The sequence below is a fragment of the Arachis hypogaea genome, chromosome 8 (assembly GCF_003086295.3).
Source record: "Arachis hypogaea cultivar Tifrunner chromosome 8, arahy.Tifrunner.gnm2.J5K5, whole genome shotgun sequence".
NCBI lineage: Eukaryota > Viridiplantae > Streptophyta > Magnoliopsida > Fabales > Fabaceae > Arachis > Arachis hypogaea.
In genome coordinates, this window is record NC_092043.1 from 29,869,338 (window position 1) to 29,884,144 (window position 14,807).

General features: G+C 39.7%; 1 protein-coding gene across 1 annotated transcript; it reads right to left on the reverse strand.

The window, feature by feature from the left end:
• Nucleotides 1–7,650: 7,650 nt before the first annotated feature.
• On the reverse strand, nucleotides 7,651–13,988 carry LOC112705208 (uncharacterized). The gene is made up of 6 exons (XM_025756053.1): nucleotides 13,680–13,988; nucleotides 13,444–13,629; nucleotides 11,843–13,377; nucleotides 9,157–10,075; nucleotides 8,710–8,976; nucleotides 7,651–8,286 (listed from the first exon to the last, which is right to left on the reverse strand). The coding sequence occupies exons 1-6, from the start codon at nucleotides 13,986–13,988 to the stop codon at nucleotides 7,651–7,653; spliced, it is 3,852 nt and encodes a 1,283-aa protein (XP_025611838.1).
• Between the last annotated feature and the right edge of the window lie 819 nt (nucleotides 13,989–14,807).

Sequence of the window (14,807 nt, forward strand, 5' to 3'; positions counted from 1 at the left end):
GCTTACTGTTGCTGAAGTGGGCGTGTATACTGTTTGAATCTTTTATCACGCGAGAAATTTGGTAAAATAAAAAAGTAATTATAATTACGTTTATATTAATATAGTAAGATATACATATAATATAAATTATAATTTTAATGGTGATTAAATTTTCATCTTATCAATTTTCACTATAAAAGATTTTTTTTTTGAAACCTTTTTGTATAGTTTCCCCAAAGCTTATAAAGAGCTCGTATATTTAAAAATGCTACAGTGCTGACAAAAATTGAATTGTGACAGATGTGATAGTAAGGTTGTTAAGTTCTGATGTGGTAATTAGTGTGACGTTAGTTGTAGGTAATGATGATTAAGCATTTGGGCTGGGTTTTTAATTGAAAAACATCGGGGTTGTTCGGAAGCGCGGGTTTGAGTTCTTTGAATGGGTATTTGGGCCGTGTGTTCCTTCATAAGTTCATATAAGAAGTAGCGTCCATGTTGTAACCAAGTTGGGTTGGTCTAATAGTTAGTTCACTAGTCTGCTTAAGCAAGTGTCGGGAGTTCGAATCCCGCCTTGTGCATGCAGTAACCCATTGGCCAGCGGCAAACCCTTAAATGGAGCTCAGTACTAAGGTTCAACTCAACGTATTACCCTTGGCCAAAAAAGAACCCATACGAATACCTATAAGCCAACACAAACTCCACAAAATGAGTTTTTCATAAATTACCTCAACCAGCCCAAGCCAACTGTCCAGTGTCGGCCCGGGGCACTGTAGTGATGGAAACCCCCTAGAGGCCTTTTTGAATCCAAAACCCCCTGACTCGGAAAATCCAATCTTCTCTGGCTCAGAATTGGATGTCATTATAGCTGAAGAAACAGCAGCGGTGCTAGAATGGGAGAAGAAAGAAGCTCCTGAAGGGGAAGCCATGAATATGGCTTAATGGGCCTTGATGCCTTAGATCCCTCCTTTTCCCGTTTAGTCGGGCATTAGGCCTTTTATCCTTAGTCCACCCAAATATGATCATTTTCTGTTGGAATGCCAGAGGGGCTGCTAGCCCAAAATTTTTTGGAGCTCTGAAGAATTATGTATATCAGTACAAGCCCGATATGGTTGCTATCTTAGAAACTAGATGTGAAGGAGTGGTGGCAGATAAATCAATTAAGCAAGCCGGGTTCAATGTCAAGATGGTGGTCGATACTCAAGGGTTTTCCGGGGGCATTTGATTGTTATGGAAAAACCCCAATCTTCAGGTCCAAGAGATAAGCAGGCATAATCAAGCATGTCCTAGTTCTGGAGGACGGGAAGAGGTGGGAGCTCACTATAGTATATGCGAATCCCCAAATCAATCTCTGTAGGGAGGTGCAGAGTTATATAAAAGATTTAACCTCCACAATCCAAAGCCCATGGCTAATCTGTGGTGATTTCAATAACATAAGTGATCCCAGTGAAAAAAGGGGGGAGCCTCGGCTAATATGAACCAAATTTGTCGCTTCAAAGAATGGGTGGATGCTTGTAACCTTGTTGACTTAGGTTATCATGTAACTCGATTCACTTGGAAAGGACCGATTTGACAAAAAGGATATAGAATCTTCAAGCGCCTGGACAGAGCTTACTGCAATGTGGAATGGAATCTCACCTACCATAATACTACAGTGGAAATCCTTCCTAGGATGAAGTCGGGCCACCATCCGATTTTAATCAGAACTTCTGCTACATCGCATACCCCCAAGGTTCAACCTTTTCGCTTTGAATTCATGTGGATGCAGCATGAGGATTTTAACTCCTTCTTGAGAGAGAATTGGCTATCGGATCTTCCCCTTAACCATTATATCCAATCCTTTGTTAGTAAAATAAAAAAATAGAATCACCAGGTGTTTGGACATATCTTCCAGCAAAAGAGCAAATTCTTGCCAGACTCAAGGGCATTCAAAATCCTCTCAGATATGGTAAAAGTGACTACCTTGATAATCTGGAAGCGAAGTTGAGTGAAGAACTGGAAACTATCCTGGAGAAAGAGCATGCTTTTTGGTTGCAAAAATCCAGGAAAAACTGGATAGTGGAAGGGGATCGCAACACTCGTTACTTCCATATGTGAACTATGATAAGAAGGCGCAGAAATAGAATCCTCAAGCTCAGGGGTTCTAATGGGGAGTGGATAGAAGATTATGATAACTTGAGGTCTCATGTTTGTCAGTATTTTCGCAATCTTTTCACTGAATCGATGATGTATAGAAGTGGTACCATCAATACAGATCATTTCTTTTCAGAATTGGAAGATAGAGACATCAGTAATTTGAGGGCCTTTGTAACTGAAGAAGAAATTGAAACGGCTCTCTTCTCAATGGGCTCTCTCAAAGCCCCTGAGGATGATGGCCTTCCAGCTGGTTTTTACAAGGAGAATTGGTTCATAGTAGGGAGAAGCCTCAAGGAGTTTGTTCGGAAGTGTTAGCATAGCCCGGAGTAGATTCAAGATATAAACAACACTCTGCTGGCCCTTATTCCAAAAATTGAACACCCTGAATTTGTATCCCAGTGCAGACCCATAGCCTTGTGCAATGTCTCTTACAAGGTCATAACAAAAATCATAGCAAACAGAATAAAGCCCCTACTTGATGGTCGGATATCCCCTGCCCAGACTAGCTTCATACCAGGGAGAAGGATTCAACATAATATAATAGTGGCGCAAGAAATTGTTCACTCTATAAGAAAAATCAAAGCCAGAAACGGGTACATGGCTATCAAAATTGATCTCGAAAAGGCCTACGATAAATTAAGTTGGTCCTTTATTGAAAAATCTCTCCAAGACTTTTCGTTGCCGCCTGAATCACTGACATCATTATGAGGTGTGTAAACACCTCTAGTTTTCAAATTTTGTGGAATGGTGAGCTCACAGAAAAGTTCCTCCCTTCTTGTGGTATTCGCCAAGGGAACCCTTTATCCCCTTATATTTTTGTTATCTATCTGGATTGGCTGTCTCATATGATTGAGGATATGGTCATGAATGGATATTGAAAACCGTTCAAAGTTGGGAGGAAAGGCCCAACAGTATCGCATCTCATGTTCGCTGATGACATAATGCTGTTTGTGGAAGCCTCTAATCAGCAGATGAAAAACATAATAAAATGCTTGAATACATTTAGTGAGGTCTCTGGATAGATTATAAATACTCAAAAGACTCAACTCTACTTCTTGAAGAAAGTGGGAGAAAGCATTAGAAAGGAAATCACTTCTTACTTGGAGTTTAGAGAAACCAGAGAAATTGGTAAATATCTTGGGGCTTATATCATAGATGGTCGTGGCAGGAGGAGAGGTTATAACCACATTTTAGAGAAAGTCAAAAGCAAACTCCAGGGCTGAAAACAGAAATGTCTGTCTATGGCTGGTAGGGTGGTGTTGGCACAGTCAACAATCAGTCCAGTGGCTTACTTCTCGATGCAGCACAACAGAATCCCCATATCTATCTGCAATGAAATAGAAAAGGCTCAACGAGATTTTATCTGGGGATCAGATGACTCTAATAAGAAGGCTCATCTTATAGGCAGGCAGACATTGTGCTTCCCAAAATCTATGGGTGGACTTGGAATGAAAAATTTAAATATCATGAATAGGGCTTTCTTAGATAAGATCTACTGGGAGCTAATCGAAAAGCTGAATGATCTTTGGGCATCCATAATCTGGGCCAAATATAACCCCAACAAAAACCCGCATCTAATTTCACGAGCGGCGAACTGCTCTAGTCTTTGGAAGAACCTTGCTCCAATGTGGTCGTTCATCAGAGAGAACACTATACACATAATTGGCAATTGTTTAAATACGCTATTTTGGAGGGATGTTTGGCTTGACATGGATCGGCCTCTCATGGAGCTTGTTCTGCCCAATAAGAATGTTGGAAACACTGAAGCTAAAGCTTGGGAATTTACCAATGATCATGGAGACTGGAACATTGGAAAACTCAAGTGCCTATTGCCTAATGATTGCATATTTCATATAGAATCTGCTCCCCCTCCTAGGAGTTCAGATCCTCCGGACACTCTGGCTTAGAAGGCGATGCCAAATGGAAGATTTTCTGTGAAATCAGCCTATCAACTCATATCCAAGACTTCCTAGTAGCAGGCTTCCCCGGAGCAGGCCTTGGTTTGGGACAAGATTTGGGCTTGGAAGGCCCTCAGCGCATTAAAATGTTTCTTTGGCAAGCAACCCACAATAGAATTATCACCAAGGAGAAGAGACATAAATGGTATGGATCAGACCCAAAGTGCCACCTCTGTTGTCACAGAATGGATGATACTTTACATGTTCTGAGGGATTGCGATGGAGCTCTGCCTATCTGGAAATAATTGATCAAACCAGGGAAACTACAGGCCTTTCTTCAACTCTCCTTGGTAGAGTGGATCAATGTCTGTCTATCCTCAAATTGGGGAATGCATTTGAACACTCAGTGGAGTGATGTCTTCCCAATAACATGTTGGAAGCTTTGGAATTGGCGGAACATGGAGATTTTTTCAACCCCCCTTCAAGAGACCTCCTTCGGGCATCTCATCATTCAAGATTATATGGTTTCTTTCCGTAAAGCCTTTGACAAAGGCAATCTAGGAATTCGAAGAAGAGGCAGTAGTGAGGGTCAGTTTAAATGGCAGGCTCCCATGAGGAATTTGATCAAGGTGAATACAGATGGTGTTGTCAAGAGTACCAATGACAAACCGGAATGTGGAGGATTACTTAGAAATAGCGATGGTTGCTGGATCATGGGATTTACCAGAAGTCTTGGCAATTACATAGCGTATCTAGCCGAGCTCTGGAGGCTGTACATTAGCATGGAAATGGCGTGGGCATTGGGGTTCAGGAAAGTGTGTTTTAAATGCGACTCCAAGGCAGTTATCATAGCCATCCAAGGTCATAAAGAGTGGCGAAATTCTAGCTCTGTTTTATACTCCCGCATCCATGAGTATATGAACAGGGATTGGGATATCCGAATTTCCCATATATATAGGGAAGCAAATGATTGTGCGGACTAGCTGGCTAATTTCAGCTTAGATCAGGAGGCCTACACCCAAGTGTGGAACACCCCCTACTGCTCTTGTGAGTATGCTGTCTTATGATGTTTCAGGTGTCCTTCAACCTAACTCTTTAGTTTCTTCTTAGTTTTTTTCTTGAGCCTTAGGTCCCGTTGTATAACAAAAAAAAAAAGAAGACATAGAGAATTGTAAATGTGGAAATTGAGCCCTGGAATTAAAAAAAAAATAATGGAAAGAAGGTATAATAAGAAGAATTGTAAATGTGTATAAGTGTGTGATGTAATATTCAGAATGAAAATTGTCCAATCTATCCAAATAAAAAAATAAGAATTAGGTCAAATTTGTAAAAATAGAATTATAGTAAATTTAATCTTGAAGTATAAACTGATAGAGCAATATAAACTCAGAAAAAAAAATGTTACTACCGTTGAAAGATAACAATGACTATACAGTTAAAAAACGTTTAATTTATTAAGAGTAAAGATTGAGACATAATTGTCATGGTATTCTTCATGGAATAGAAAATATGAAGGAAGCATGTAGGGACGAAAATGGATCGAGTTGGGCTGAACTTTAGCTTAGACGAATCTAACTCACGTTGTAAATAGAGGGTCTAAGCTTAAGATAGTTACCTCTCATATGTTTTTTCTTTTAGGGTCGAGCTCGGCTTAATTAAAATCTTTACTCCACGAGCCTATATCAAAAGCCTATTTGGTGAATTATAGCTCAAAATTATAAATTAAAAAAAATTTAAGTTAACATTAAATGCATTTTAAAATTTATAATTCATAATTTGTAAAGTATAATTTATTTATATATCATTAGTCATATATTATAAGTTCATAACCATATTTACAATTTATAATCATAAATATTTTATTTAAACAAAATAAAACTACAACGTAAGTTGTCTATCGTGGTTCCACCGTCAATCTTTCGTGCTCCAACAATAAAGTAACCCTAAAGATATACCTCCTCCTTCTTTAGTATCTTAATCCTTCAATGTTGACAACATTTTTACAACTCTTACAATAATAATAATAACAATAATAATAATAATAATAATAATAATAATAATAATAATTTATTATTATTATTATTATTATTATTATTATTATTGTTATTATTATTATATATTTGATAGTTTCTGGTTTAGATTTAAAAGGTTAAGGATTTAAATTTAGAATTAGGGATTAAAATTTATGAACAAATTAAAAGGTTTAGAGTTAGATTTTAAGGTTTAGTATTTTTTAAAAACACTAAATTAGTAGTCATGATTAAGTTCTTGGGATTTGTTGGTGTTGACTCGCAAGTTTTGGTAAAGGAATGGGTTTGGGTTGTTAATAGAACTTATGAGTTCATGGAATAATATAAAGAAAAGAGTTGGATTTAGTGAAAGTGTTATTTAGCCTCGGAAATAATTTCCTAAGCCAAATAACACCTTCTAAATTCAACTTTTTTTTTTATGTTATTCTAAGGACGACTCGTAAGGTTCATTAACAACCTAAACTCATTCTTTTATCAAAACTTGTGAGTTAACACCAAAAAAGTCCAAAAACTTAATCATAACCACTAATTTTACATAATTAAGAACCAAACAATCAACAAGACCTGCAGCATCTAAACCTAATGCAGTAGCTGTCTTATTCAATGGAACAATTTTTATATAAATTGTTGTCTGTCATTAGCCACGTCTCCTCAGCACATGCTGGAAAAAAAAATAAGCATCCGCATCGTAGTAATGTCCATAAAAAAATATTATACAACATAATGAAAGCATATTTAAAATTTAAGGTTTTGAGTTTAGGGTCATTCTTTATCTTTATTAGAGTCTAGACAAAGGTGATAGTTCTCCTGAAAATAGTGGTCAATTATTATTATTATTATTATTATTATTATTATTATTATTATTATTATTATTATTATTATTAGAGAAATGCTAAAAGACAATTAGATGTTATTGTTTTGGTCTATTAATTAGTTATTAATGTTTAAAAATATGGAATAAAATATGTTGTTGAATTATTAAACTAAAATAATTAAATTAAAAAATTGAATTGATGATTAAATGATTGTCAAAAATAATAATTTCTGATAACCTTTTTACATTATTATTATTGTTATTATTATTATTATGCATGGATCAATACTAGCTAAAAGATCCAATTGCAACAAAAAGATTAATAAAAAACTCTCAAATTAATACACTAGGTCACATAATTACTTTCCTACATTTTAATAAACATTCTGCCCACTCGATTTAGCAGATGTTTTTCCTATCACAACAAAATTAATAGACTCTTGTACTATTGTACAGTGTCTAACTCATTTCAGTAGCTGCTGACAAAAAATCATTCTGATACAGGGAAGCCAATAGATGGAGAAAGTGTAGTGTGGTATTAAGAATAAGTATGTATATCAGTAAGCAATTCACAGTATAGAAGTATGAGTAGGAAGGAATTGAAGAATATGACTAGCAGAAAGAAGAAAGGGTTAAGAAGGTGCAAAAATCCCTAGCCTTAGGACGCAACCAGCAACCAGTAGTAACCTAAGACAGGAATAAAGAGTGTACTGAGAATTTGAGAAGAATTAGAAAAGGGATAGAGTAGGGGAAAAGAGAACAGCTCTAGAAGAAGAAGAATTCATACCACAATTCCCTAATGATCATAATCCTCTAACCACTTGCTATTTGTTTTCTCCCTGGTGCTCTTCCTGCTGCCTAGAATAGGTGGACCAGCTGCCACCTGTCCATGGTTTGTTACAAAACTTCCTTCCAACCGTACCTGACTTTTGTTTATGTACTCCTTGGTTTTATTTATGTACTCCTCATTTGCTATGTTCGTATCATTACCCTCCCCATCAGCAACAACCTTGTCCTCAAGGTTGAATTCTGGAAATAACTTGTGAAAGTGATGAACATCTTCCCATGTTGTCTCTGTTAAATTGCCCTGTCCCCATTGCACCTGACATTGTGGTACTAGTCTATCACCCCTCATAATAGAACGTGTAGAAAGTATCCTGGAAGGCTCTAACACTGGCCCCACATTAGTAATGGTCAATGGGAGAGGGAAGTACTGGGAAGTACCCTCTCCCCGAAATCGTTTGAGAGCTGAAACATGGAAGACATTATGGATACGCGCTTCCGGAGGTAACTCCACTCTATAGGCCACATCATTGAGTTTCTTGCTGATCGGAAAAGGACCAAAATAACGCAACCCCAACTTCTGATGTTTACACAGTGCCACAGAGTGCTGGCGATACGGCTGTAACTTCACAAGCACCAAATCGCCCTCCTAAAATTCAATTTGTCTGTGATGTTTATTAGTAACATGTTTCATATACTGCTGGGAGCGTTCCAAATTAAACTTCAGCTGATCGAGTAAGTGATCACGGTCTTGAAGCCACTCTTGCAAGGAAGAATTATCAGTACTAGAGAGTTCATAACGAGCTAAAGTAGGAGGGTCCCTACCATAAAGAGCTTTGAAGGGAGTCATCTTGATACTGCTGTGCCACGAGGAGTTATACCAAAACTCGGCCCACGGCAAAAACTCCAACCAGCGCTTAGGATTCTCGAAACAAAAACAACGTAAATACATCTCCAGGGTTCGATTACAAACTTCACTCTGACCGTCAGTTTGGGGATGATAAGCTGAGCTCAATGCTAATTTAGTACCTTGGATACGAAATAGGTGCTGCCAAAATTTGCTGATAAATACCCGATCCCTATCCGATACAATAGATTTTGGGAAACCATGCAACTTAACCACATTGTTGATAAAAGTTTCTGCAACTGTCCTGCTATTAAAATCTTGTTTCAAGGGAAGGAAATGGGCGTACTTAGTCAAACGGTCGACCACCACCATGATAACTGAATAGCCAGATGAAACTGGCAGAGATACAATGAAATCCATTGCAATATCTTCCCATACCTGTGAAGGGATAGGTAATGGCTTGAGCAAACCGGCTGGTGCCTTGTTCTCTACCTTTGCTCGTTGACAAATGCAGCAAGATAAGACATACTACCTGATGTCCTTTTGCATATGAGGCCAATAGAAAATGGAACAAATGCATTCCACAGTCTTAGCAATTCTCGCATGACCACCAATCACACTATCGTGGTATTCATGGAGGATTTGCCTAATTAAAGTGCTTTTGGAAGGTACCACTAATCTGTTCTTCCACAACAAGAGGCCATTTTGACAAGAGTAATTCAAATCCTCAACCGAATTGGAGTTGCACTTTGCCAATAATACTCGGAGATCCTCATCCGCCACCAATTCTGCACGAAGTTGGTCTAGCCACTCTACTCTTGGCGCCGACCAAGCCCCAAAGGAGCTGCGAGAGAGTGCATCCGCTGCAACATTTTCAGTCCCCGCCTTGTAATGGATTTCAAAATCAAACCCGAGCAATTTATGAAGCCATTTATGTTGCTCTGGTGTATGAAGATCTTGTTCTAAGAGCGCTTTCAAGCTTTGGTGATCAGTGCGCAAAATAAATCTTTTGCCGAGCAAGTAATGGTGAAACTTAGCTAAGGCCTCAGTGATGGCGTAAAACTCTCTTATGTAAGCAGATTGCTTCTGTAAAGTAGGAGGTAGTTTCTTGGAAAAATAAGCAATGGGATGTTTTTGTTGAATTAAAACAGCCCCAACACCAGTACCTGAAGCGTCTGTCTCCACTTCAAAAGGAATACTAAAATTGGGCAATGCCAAGACTGGTTTGGTGCATATAGCATGCTGCAGCTGTCGAAAGGCTTGAGTAGCTTGCTCCGACCAATTAAACGAGTCTTTCTTAAGTAAATCAGTGAGAGGAGCTGCTAATGAGGCATACCCTTTAATAAATCGTCGATAATAACCAGTAAGGCCTAGAAACCCCCGAAGCTGCTTTACGCTTGCAAGTTGAGGCCATTCCATAATTGCTTGAACCTTAGCCGTTTCCATGTGAACCTCACCACCCCTGATTGTATGTCCCAAATAATCAACTTCTGGAGAGCCAAAAAGACATTTGGAAAGTTTAGCAAATAGAGACTCTTGCTGCAGCAGTTTTAAGACTCGCTCCAAATGCTCTAAATGTAAGTCGAAACCACTACTATAGACAAGTATATCATTGATGAGCGGATAATTTGTACGCTTTTTGGCATTGTTTTTAGTATGTTTTTAGTATGATCTAGTTAGTTTTTAGTATATTATTATTAGTTTTTAGTTAAAATTTACTTTTCTGGACTTTACTATGAGCTTGTGTGTTTTTCTGTGATTTCAGGTATTTTCTGGCTGAAATTGAGGGACCTGAGCAAAAATCTGATTCAGAGACTAAAAAGGACTGCAGATGCTGTTGGATTCTGACCTCCCTGCACTCGAAGCGAATTTTCTGGAGCTACAGAAGCCCAATTGGCGCACTCTCAACGGCGTTGGAAAGTAGACATCCTGGGCTTTCCAGCAATATATGATAGTCCATACTTTGCCCAAGATTTGATGGCCCAAACCGGCGTTCAAAGTCACCTTCAGAATTCCCAGCGTTAAACGCCGGAACTGGCACAAGAATGGGAGTTAAACGCCCAAACTGGCATAAAAGCTGGCGTTTAACTCCAAGAAGAGTCTCTACACGAAAATACTTCAATGCTCAGCCCAAGCACACACCAAGTGGGCCCGGAAGTGGATTTTTATGTCATTTACTCATCTCTGTACACCCTAGGCTACTAGTTCTCTATAAGTAGGACCTTTTACTATTGTATTTTTCATCTCTGGACATCTAGTTCTTAGATCATTGGGAGGCTGGCCATTCGGCCATGCCTAGACCTTGTTCTTATGTATTTTCAACGGTGGAGTTTCTACACACCATAGATTAAGGTGTGGAGCTCTGCTGTACCTCGAGTATTAATGCAATTACTATTGTTCTTCTATTCAATTCCGCTTGTTCTTGTTCTAAGATACCACTTGTTCTTCAACTTGATGAATGTGATGATCCGTGACACTCATCATCATTCTCACCTATGAATGTGTGCCTGACAACCACCTCCGTTCTACCTTAAATTGGGTGGATATCTCTTGGATTCCTGATACACGATGCATGGTTGATCGCCTGACAACCGAGTGCTCACCTGACAACCGAGCCAGCCATTCCGTGAGATCAGAGTCTTCGTGGTATAGGCTAGAACTGATGGCGGCATTCAAGAGAATCCGGAAGGTCTAACCTTGTCTGTGGTATTCTGAGTAGGATTCAATGATTGAATGACTGTGACGAGCTTCAAACTCCTGAAGGCGGGGCGTTAGTGACAAACGCAAAAGAATCACTGGATTCTATTCCGGCCTGATTGAGAACCGACAGATGGATAGCCGTGCCGTGACAGGATGCGTTGAACATTTCCACTGAGAGGATGGGAGGTAGCCACTGACAACGGTGAAACCCTTGCATAAGCTTGCCATGGAAAGGAGTAAGAAGGATTGGATGAAGACAGTAGAAAAGCAGAGAGACGGAAGGGACAAGCATCTTCATACGCTTATCTGAAATTCCTACCAATGAATTACATAAGTATCTCTATCTTTATCTTTAGGTTTCATTCGTATATCATCATTCATATCCATTTGAGTCTGCCTGACTAAGATTTACAAGGTGACCATAGCTTGCTTCATACCAACAATCTCTGTGGGATCGACCCTTACTCGCGTAAGGTTTATTACTTGGACGACCCAGTACACTTGCTGGTTAGTTGTGCGAAGTTGTAGTGATCACAATTTCGTGCACCAATCATAAAAAAAAACTAGTACAAATTTGTGCAAGTAAGGCTTGAATATATCATTCATAAGGCTCTGAAAAGTAGCAGGGGCATTGGTAAGGCCGAAGGGCATCACTAACCACTCATACAGCCCTTGATGTGTGCGAAACGCTGTCTTAAAGCAGTCCTCAGGTTTGACTAAGATTTGGTGGTAACCCGAGCGAAGATCCAGTTTCGAAAAAATAGTAGCCCCAAAGAGTTCATCCAACAACTCATCAACGGTAGGAATGGGAAAGCAATCTTTGACTGTGATTGCATTTAGTGCCCGATAATCAGTGCAAAAACGCCAAGTGCCATCCTTTTTCTTGACCAAAAGAATGGGAGAGGAAAAAGGGCTCTTGCTGGGTTGAATTATCCCCTCTTGCAGCATCTCAGACACCATTGTTTCAATTTGTGCTTTCAAGTTGTGAGGGTAATGATAAGGACGGGATTTAACTGGTACAGCCCCTTCAATTAAAGGAATGCCATGATCTTGGAAACGTCGGGGAGGAAGACCCAAAGGCTGCTCAAAAACAACATCATATTTCTGCATCAAACTAACCAAGGCAGGGTGAAGAGCTTCTGGTAACTGCAAGGGTGGCTTGACAATCCCATCCAATTGCTGAAGTTTAAGAGTAAACACGGCAGCCACTGCATCGGTGCTTACTAACCTTCGTATATGATGAAATTGAGCTTGAGATGAAGGTGGACTCTTATAACCCTGGACAGTGACAAATTCCCCTTTATGCCAGAAGCGAAGAAATGAAGAATTGTAGTCTACAATATGAGCCTTCAATGTTTGTAACCAAGTTGAACCAATCACCAACTCTCCCCCAGCCACATGGAGTACATAAACCTCTGGAATGCTAACAAGGCAACTTGATAGATTAACATCCAAACTAGTAATGCGACCCTCTACCGGCAAGACTTCAAAACTGCCCACTATCACCTTAAATCCCGATGCAGGTTCAATAGGTAGATTCAAAAATTTGGCTATGCGAGGTTGAATAAAACTATCCGAACTGCCACCATCAATCAGGGCCTGGACCTCTAGGCCATTGATGATGGCGTTAACACGGATCAAAGCAGGACCACTTGTACCATGCATAGCATTGTAAGATAAATGATGCTCAACTACCTGAGACTCTAAGGCCTCCAAACTGGGCTCAGATTCCGATGACTCTTGCATTCCTGTGTCCCCTCCATCTGCATCATCTAACACTAGCTGCAGTTGCATATACTGGCGATTCGGGCAACGGTGAGTAGCTGAAAATTTTTCATCGCACCAGTAACATAATCCCTTCTCCCGTTTGCTCTGAATCTCCGCCGGGGACAATTTCCGCACCGAGCTTTTCATCGGCGGTAAGGCAGGACGCTGGGGTGGAGTTGGAAGCAACGGCGGCAGAGTATTCCGCTGAATGGGCCTATTATTCGAAATTGCAGTTGTAGGAGTCGGCTGAGTACGGGGAGAGGCCGGACCATAAGTGCTTCTCGGTACTGAAGAAAATTTGTCCTCGTAAAGTCTAGCTAATGTGACCGCCCGCATCAGGGAGGGAGGGCACTGTGCCTTCACCTCTCGTCTAATATCAGATTTTAACCCACTAATAAAGCAATCCTTCAATCCTTCACCTCTCGTCTAATATCAGATTTTAACCCACTATATATTAGCTAAAACAACAAACTCGTTGTAATAGTCACTCACTGTACCCAATTGTTGCAATTTGAATAATAATTCCCGTGGCGATCCATACAGAGAAGGCCCGAATTCGAGTTCAATGGCACGCTTCAATTGATTCCATGAACGAAATCGAGCAGCGCGTTGTGACATTTGGAACCAAGGAATCGCAGCACCGGTCATGTGAATAGCCGCGATGCTGATTTGATCTTCCTCAGGCACACGGAAGTAGTCAAAATATTGATCCAGAGAAAAGATCCAACCAACGCATCAGAACCATCAAATTTAGGCAGATCGAAACCCACTCGCCGCGGTTGCATAAAGGGACGCTGGTGGAATTCGGATCCTGAGTTCGAACCATGGGAGAGCTCATGCAACTCAGATATGGGATGAGGCTGGGCATGGAGAAGCTGAGTAATAGATTGTTGCAGCGCGTCAATTTTCAGATTCGTCGCTTCTGACGATCGTGCGTGCTCAGTGCGAGTCTCCTCCGAAATGGATTCGAACATCTGAAAGAGTTTCTTGATGTCAGCTTCCATGCCTTTCATGCGGGTATTGTCAGCTACAGCCATGGGATGAAAGCACCAAATGATACAGGGAAGCCAATAGATGGAGAAAGTGTAGTGTGGTATTAAGAATAAGTATGTATATCAGTAAGCAATTCACAGTATAGAAGTATGAGTAGGAAGGAATTGAAGAATATGACTAGCAGAAAGAAGAAAGGGTTAAGAAGGTGCAAAAATTCCTAGCCTTAGGACGCAGCCAGCAACCCGTAATAACCTGAGACAGGAATAAAGAGTGTACTGAGAATTTGAGAAGAATTAGAAAAGGGATAGAGTAGGGGAAAAGAGAATAGCTCAAGAAGAAGAAGAATTCATACCACAATTCCCTAATGATCATAATCCTCTAACCACTTGCTATTTGTTTTCTCCCTGGTGCTCTTTCTGCTGTCTAGAATAGGTGGACCAGCTGCCACCTGTCCATGGTTTGTTGCAAAACTTCCTTCCAACCGTACCTGACTTTTGTTTATGTACTCCTTGGTTTTATTTATGTACTCCTCATTTGCTATGTTCGTATCACATTCAAGGACAGTAATACGAACGAAGTATGCATGGTCAACATGGAGAAGCCTAGTTTTGTAAAATTTTAAAAATACAAATTACGTTAAAGATTGAGTAAATGTAATGAAATATTGTATTAACCAAATGGGAAAAAAAATGAAAAGTAAACACGAAATCCTAGTTCAAATACGAAGTAGAAGAATTAACCACTAAGTTGCATATCTAACCATTAAGTCTTGACAATTTATTAATTTAACTAAGTTCATAAAATGTCACGCCGTTTATGTTAATTCGGTTTTGGTAAGAGTGGTTTTTTGGGATATCATCAAT

Coding starts and splice junctions, on each gene's coding strand:
- LOC112705208 (XM_025756053.1), bottom strand. CDS start 13,988: ATGGCTGTAGCTGACAATACCCGCATGAAAGGCATGGAAGCTGACATC. Junction 8,977..9,156: donor TGTGGAAGAACAGATTAGTG/GTACCTTCCAAA, acceptor CAACGAGCAAAG/GTAGAGAACAAGGCACCAGC. Junction 8,287..8,709: donor TTGTATCGGATAGGGATCGG/GTATTTATCAGC, acceptor ATTGAATTTTAG/GAGGGCGATTTGGTGCTTGT.